A 7,606-nucleotide genomic window follows, 5' to 3' on the forward strand; every position below is an offset into this window, starting at 1 on the left:
GAAGCTTCTGTAGAAGACCGGCGGATCCATAGGTGCTCAACACACAAACACAAAGATTAGAAAACAATGGGGGCTCGCTCATAACATACAGTCATCTACATGCTGAAAGCCTCCAAAAAATAATATGGGGGAGAAAAAGTCTCTTAGAATGTCAAAAATCAACAATGTATGACAGCCCAGCTATTGCAATTGCAATTTGTTTAAGTGTTACTGGCGAGTGTTTGTGCCAAGCAGGCTGCTGGCTGCGACGCTGATGTTTGAGGAACCGGTGCCAGCTAGCGCAGCTGTGAGGCCACTGCCCCACCCCCGTTGCCCACCCACCCCAACCCTCACTCACCCTCCACACCCCTCACTCTCTCCTCCATGAGCCAAATGAGTCACTCGGAGGAGAAGGATGCAGGGGGCAGTGGCGACGGGAAGGGCCAAGTGGGAGCGTGGCTAGAGATGAACTTCAGGATCTGGTGTAGAGGTCACTGATTAACAAGGTTCTGGGCTCGGCTCACCTGCCTTGATGCCTGCCTGATGCGGATGCTCCTCTAACCCCCTTTTTATCTAATCACATCCTCCATCTCTCCTTAGCACTGCTAGAGGAGTGACAGGCTAGAGGGGCTCTGTGATCAATAACCTGCCTGGCCCAGCGCTCCCCTCTGTCTCCCCCTGCCTGTCCCCCTGGAAGCCACCAGCAGGCACTTCCCCTCCGTAATAGGACACATCATACATTATAGAAACCCTCTGACTGGGATGATTAATGGAGCCAAATCATCACACTTAAGAGTAGAGCGCATGTGGAGTGTGATGTGTGGGTCGAGGACACAGTACAAGACCTGGGAGAGAGACTCTCACATGCCAGTGGCTGAGGGGAGGCAGAGAGCCAGGGCAGGATCACCGTGCTTTGATTGTAGAGGGCACTGCTGCTGCTGCTGCTGCTGCTGCCGCCGAGACTGCTAACTCAGCCATTTAGAAACTTGGTTGAAGGAAACTTGGCTCAAGGAAAACCAAAGGAAGTTTTCCACAATACTTTAACAAAAGACGTCTAACAGAAAAGTAAAAGGTAGAATGGATAGCGTTCCATCACAGAGCACCTAAACTATTTATGGCCTGGCTGTCTTGCCATGAAAGTTAATCCAGGAAAACATCAGAATGAATAGAAATGTACAGCTAATAGGTACTTTCAAGGGTATCACTCAACGTTTGTTAAACCACTAATCATGTGAAGTGATGGAGAAGTTGATCACAGGTCTGGTGGATGTGTGTTCAAGATGCTGAAGCAGTGAAGAACAAGTGATGATAAATCAGGTGGAACAGATTGGCACTTAGGTTTTTCTTCTAGAGCCGAGCGAGCACCCAAATTAGCCCGACAAATACACCCTCATCACAACACAGCGCTCCCCTCTGTCTCTAGCAGACATAACTCAATCTGAGGAGAATAGGTCCCCGTAATAACCTATATTTACAGAGCCAGAACATGACTCGAGCCATTAAATCTTAATTCTCCTTTACGAAGCACTGAAGTCTGAAACAAGACCTCATCCATCAAAGCCCACTAACGTTGTGAGCGAAAAAAGGGACAAAAACCATGAGAACAAGAGACCAATTTCACCAGAGGAGTCGCAGGCCTGACACTTTCCAGGGCATTAGCCATGCTGTTTATTATCTCCCCAAGCAGGCCTGTCCTATCACAGCCAGCCTGGCATTCACAATAGCAGCGCTAATATCATTATTACAAGATTTGTTCTGAGCAGGTGCAGTCGGTCTACAGAAAGCAATATTCTCTCCAACTGTTTCATTTTTTGATTCTTCTTGAGTCTGTGACAGTTTTGTACTTCCTTAGACTACAGTGTGTGTTGATGGATGGGATGCTGAGTAAATTCATCATTCTGCTAGCGAGGAAGAAGCCCGGGCTGTCCAGGTGTCCATCAAGAACAGTGTTGACACCGGCGCAGATGCAATCCCCCAGACACATGATGCAAAAACAACAAGAATAAACCGGCTTAATAACAGCCATCACAGCAGATGATCTAAATATAAATGAAGTCCACTGGGACAGACACCTTGGATAATACTGTGTCTCCTAGCCAAATCAATAGCACTGATGACACCGGCTCAAGACGAAAATCAATTTGAACAGAAAAATTCTTCCTTTAATTCTGGCATACGACTAACACTGTCTGAATGTATACGTATCACAATATACATTTGGCATTTTGAATGGCCATTATGATTATGATCGCCTAAAATTGAAAACAGTTTTGACATTGAATGCAATGCAATAGATGTGTTGCGAATAATTATGTTGAACAGTTACCATCGATACCAAAAATAGAACAGATATGTCTATGCTAGCGTGCAGCAGTGGAGACATTGATTTGCCCTCCACCCTACAATTCAACCTTACTGAACTGAATGACTTGCTTAGATAGGGTATAATGAGTGAGTGAGGTATAAACAGCATCTGCAACATGAAATATTGAAATGAAATTGGGATGCAGCTCAGAGACCTCAGAATGAAGGTGTTGTGAGGAGTCATTCACAGTGTGGCTCCCTATTGATTGGAGCATGACGGTGCTGTGCAGTGCGCCTTGTTTTGATACTCTGGGAGGTAGTGATCTAAGCATCTCTAGGGATCAATTCAAAACCCCAGCCACAAAAACAGCCAATTAGTGAGCTCTGCTCTGCTCCCTCCGCTATACAGCATCTCCGATGCATTCCTACCGAGGGCCTCGGTAGGAAGGCACGGACCAAATTAAACAAACACACAACACTGAATCAAATCAAAGTTTATAGGTTGTGTATACAGATTGGCAGATGTTATCGCAGGTGCAGCGAAATGCTTATGTTTCTAGCTCCAACAGTGCAGTAATACCTAGCAACAAAACACACATAATCAAAAAGTAAATATCAGAACGAGCTATATCAGAACATAAATATAAATATATATACACTGAGTGTACAAAACATAGGATCTCCATCCTAATATTGAGTTGCAGCCCCCCTTTTGGCCTCAGAACAGCCTCAATTCGTTGGGGCATGGACTCTTCAAGGTGTCAAAAGCATTCCACAGGAATGCTGGCCAGTGTTGACCATAATGCTTCCCACAGTTGTGTCAAGTTGGCTGGATGTTCTTTGGGTGGTAGACCATTCTTGATACAAGCGGGAAACTGTGTAGCTTGAAAAACCCAGCAGCGTTGCAGTTCTAGACACACTCAAACAGGTGTGCCTGGCACCGACTACCATACCTCGTTCAAAGGCACTTAAATCTTTTGTCTCGCCCATTCACCCTCTGAATGGCACACATACACAATCCATGTCTCAATTGTCTCAAGGCTTAAAAATCCTTCTTTAACCTGTCTACTCCCCTTCATCTACACTGATTGAAGTGGATTTAACAAATTACATCAATAAGGGATCATAGCTTTCACCTGGAATCACCTGGTCAGTCTATGTCATTGAAAGAGCAGGTTGTACACTCAGTGTATATACACTACATGACCAAAAGTATGTGGACACCTGCTCGTCGAACATCTCATTCCAAAATCATGGGCATTAATATGGAGTTGGTCCCCCTTTGCTGCTATAACAGCCTCCACTCTTCTGGGCAGGCTTTCCACTAGATGTTGGAACATTTCTGCAGGGACTTGCTTCCATTCTGCCACAAGAGCATTAGTGAGGTCGGTTACTGATGTTGGGCGATTAGGCCTGGCTCGCAGTTGGCGTTCCAATTCATCCCAAAGGTGTTCGACTGATTTGAGGTCAGGGCTCTGTGCAGGCCGGTCAAGTTCATCCACACCAATCTCGACAAACCATTTCTGTATGGACCTCGCTTTGTGCACAGGGGCATTGTCATGCTGAAACAGGAAAGGGCCTTCCCAATCTGCTGCCACAAAGTTGGAAGAACAGAATCGTCTAGAATGTCATTGTATGCTGTAGATTTCCCTTCACTGGAACTAAGGAGCCTGAACCATGAAAAACAGCCCCAGACCATTATTCCTCCACCACCAAACTTTACAGTTGGCACTATGCATCTGGCAGGTAGAGTTATCCTGGCATCCAGTAAACACATGCGTCCGTCAGACTGCCAGATACTAAAGCGTGATTCATCACTCCAGAGAATGCGTTTCCACTGCTCCAGATTCCAATGGCGGGGAGGTTTACACCATTCCAGCTGATGCTTAGCATTGTGCATGGTGCTCTTAGGCTTGTGCGTGGCTGCTCTGCAATGGAAAAACATTTCATGAAGCTCCCCATGAACAGTTATTGTACTGACGTTGCTTCCAGAGGCAGTTTGGAACTCGGTAGTGAGTGTTGCAACCGAGGACAGAAGATTTCTACGAACTTCACGCTTCAGCACTCCGCAGTCCCGTTCTGTGAGCCTGTGTGGCCTACCACTTTAGCCGTTGTTGCTCCTAGACATTTCCACTTCAAAATAACAGCACTTACAGTTGACTGGGGCAGCTCTAGCAGGGAAGAAATCCTGTGACGGTGTCACGTTGAAAGTCACTGAGCATATGTAGTGTATATATATCAATTGTGCGTATAGACAGTATGGACAGAATATGAATAGAAAAGGTGTGTACAGCAGTAGTTATATAGGATGAGCCATGACTAGAATACAGTATATACATATAAAGTGGGTAAAACAGTGTGTAAACATGAGGAAATATAGGGTAATGCTAAAGCCAAATGAACAGATCATACATCTGTTACCCCCTCTCTTTCCAGTGTGTGCTGTGCCTGTGAAGTTGTCCAACCCACGCTCCTATCCCTGCTTCAGGAGTGCTAGCCAAGAACCTCATCGCAATCCATTATCGCTGTCAAGTTAATGTTCCATGTTGAGCCATATGGCAGGGCTAACACACGCAATAAAGGAAATTCCTTCAACTTGTTACAATCAGCACTTTCAGCTGTCCAAAAAACAAACATAAACAGCTTTATTGTGTTTGCTGCATTTTCTGTTGATATTCATGACAAAAACAGGAAAGCCGACAGGAAAAGAGAGAGACAGGGGGGGTGAAGAAGGGGTGGACTCAGGGACCTACAGTGGGAAAGTAAAACATAGGAAATTGATTTTAGACCACGTACTACAGAGCAGCTCCATTTCCACCCTGACATTCTACACTAACCCTGTAGTGGAAAGTTCTGGTCTCTTTGGAAACCTTGACATAAAGAACTGCAATGGGCATGCTCAGTAGCTCCCAAACACAATCCACCGGCAGGCGCGACATTACAGCCGTGAACAAAGCAGCACACCCACTCACTGGCTTCCCTGGCTTTTAAAATGGAGCCTTTTGTTTCCTTCTCTCAAGTGTTTGTGTACATCCATCCTGTTGCAGGCTTTTGATGTTTCCGCCAGGTTGTGTTTGACAGTAAATAAAAGCTGTGCTGTGAGCTGGGCTGGGGTTGTGGAGAGGTCAGCAGGGTGGTAAGGGTAGTACATCAGCCCCTCCTCCCTCTCTGATGTAGCAGTCAGTGCCCACAGCCCAGCCAGCCCAGTCCACATACCAGCAAGGCAGAGGCCCACACTGGGCGCACAATAAAGCTCTGGGGAAACAGCTCTCTCTTCCCACCCCGAGCTCAGCATCAATTTCTGTTAATTACAGCCTTGTCAGCAGCAGCATTATTCAAACAGCCAGCGCAAATGTTAATGAGTTCTTTTGCATATTTATTTTTTTCTTTGTTGAAATGTCATTGATTATTACGTTCTACGATGATGAATGCCTTCGCTGATGCGCTCTGATATGTAATTAGTCATTAGGTGGAATGAATAGATCAATTAAAAGAGAGGGGCCGGGATTAAGAATAATCAGAATCAAACGAGGAGGAATCTAAGTAGAGAAAAATGAAACAGACTTGTTAAGGTGAGTCATGCTCGACAAAATGAAAAGGCTCTCTTTTAACAGCAAAGACAAGCTTCCTCCATCTCTCTCAAGTTCAGGATGGGAGGAGCATGAGATATAAATATTCAGCTGGATCAAAGACGACCTTCATTATAACACACAGCTTTCAGCCTTGAAGTATGCCTTTCAAAATGAAGTACCACTGCCCCTCTGACTACCTAGAGACAGAAGGGATTTGATTCCCTTGGTGGTCTGTTCCTGTGTATAAGAGGAGAGGTGGATTTCCTGATTGTATTTATCCCAAATACCCCCAACCCCCACCACACAGGATAATCAGACGAGAAGCTTGGTCTATTTGATTTTCCCACGTTGGTAAAAAGCAAAAAGGGGAGGGGGGAAATGTTTTCGTTTGGCCTTTCCCGTTTTCGGAGCCTCACTATCCTCCAGCCAGTGCTTGCTATTCACAGGATGGAAAAAAATGCATTATTGCAGACCAGATGGGAACATTCCACATGACCAAACCAATCAATCACCTTGGTGGGACGCAGGTGCGACACAGCCGTGCTGCAATACACCATTTCACAGTCTATCGGGCACAAACACATGGCCACCAATCAATGGCACCCCGAGGACCCGCGAGAAGGGGGTGCCTCCCCAGCTCTACTGGTTCATGGCTGATGACTTCATAATCACGCATCCATTCTCACAGCGCAGGAGGGCCTTGAGCTACCTAACAACCTCTCCCACCACGTGGTTCACACTGATGCTGTGAAGGAGGCCACCACAGTAGGGTCACTAACACACGCGCAGTCACACCCCTATCAGACATGTGAGACGGCCATGTTCGGGCAACAGGAGCATCGAGGGAAAAAGAAGAATACATTTAATAAGCCATGGAAAAGGAGGGGAGAGAATTCTTGCATGTCCCTGGATGGATATTAGAATACAGTCAGTGTGCCACATCAAAGTGTGTGTGTGGACAGCTGGTATTAGATGCCAGGCAACTGTTAAACAATGAGACATCAGAGGATCAGAGATGAAGGACCAGGAAGGATAACACAGGTCAGGAAGTTTGATCTGGCTCTTAGTCACGAAGTACTTTGGGCATATTCCCTTTCACAGAAATCCCAGAGACCCAAATGTCCAACAGAACAACCCAAACACTAAACAGCCATATACAGAGGGTGGCCAAATGGGACCAGACCTTTGATAATCATTTCAGAGCTGTGTGCATTTATTTATGTGTGTGTGTGTGTGTGTGTGTGTGTGTGCGTGTGCGTGCGTGTAAAGTGCGTTGTAGGCGTTTAAGAGGTCTCAGTTAAATTCTCTGAGTTGACTAAGCATTTAATTCCCCACCTTCATCTCCCTGGCAGCAGCGGGGGGCTCCAACAGGGGCTGAGAGAGGTGGATGGAAGGACAGGGGGAGGAGGTGGATAGAAGGAGAGGGGAGGAAGGGAATAGAAGGAGAGGGAGAGCAGGTAGATAGAAGGAGAGGGAGAGCAGGTAGATAGAAGGAGAGAGGGAGGAGGTGGATAGAAGGAGAGGGAGAGGAGGGGATAGAAGGAGAGGGGGAGGAGGGGAGGGTGGATAGAAGGAGAGGGGGAGGAGGGATGAAAGGGAGAGGGGGAGAAGGGGATGAAGGAGATGGGGATGAGGGAGTATGAAGAGAGGGGGAGGAGGGGAGGGAGGGTAGCAGAGGGGTAGAAGAGAGGGGGAGGAGGGGATAGAAGGAGAGGGGGAGGAGGGGAGTAGGGGAATAGAAGGAGAGGGGA

The 7,606-nt window shown here is 46.7% G+C and overlaps 1 protein-coding gene across 4 annotated transcripts in view; it reads right to left on the bottom strand.

The window, feature by feature from the left end:
* LOC115203102 (transcription factor 12-like) overlaps window positions 1-7,606 on the bottom strand; it is a 90,568-nt gene that overhangs the window by 43,200 nt on the left and 39,762 nt on the right. For 2 of the 4 annotated variants that reach the window (XM_029767471.1, XM_029767473.1), the window contains exon 6: window positions 7,191-7,229. The exons of the other annotated variants lie outside the window; for them this stretch is intronic. In XM_029767471.1, coding sequence (XP_029623331.1) covers window positions 7,191-7,229 — 39 coding nt within the window. The remainder of the gene's footprint in view (window positions 1-7,190; window positions 7,230-7,606) is intronic. 4 annotated transcript variants of the gene reach the window in all.

The sequence above is a fragment of the Salmo trutta genome, chromosome 12 (genome assembly GCF_901001165.1).
Source record: "Salmo trutta chromosome 12, fSalTru1.1, whole genome shotgun sequence".
Taxonomy (NCBI): Eukaryota; Metazoa; Chordata; class Actinopteri; order Salmoniformes; family Salmonidae; genus Salmo; species Salmo trutta.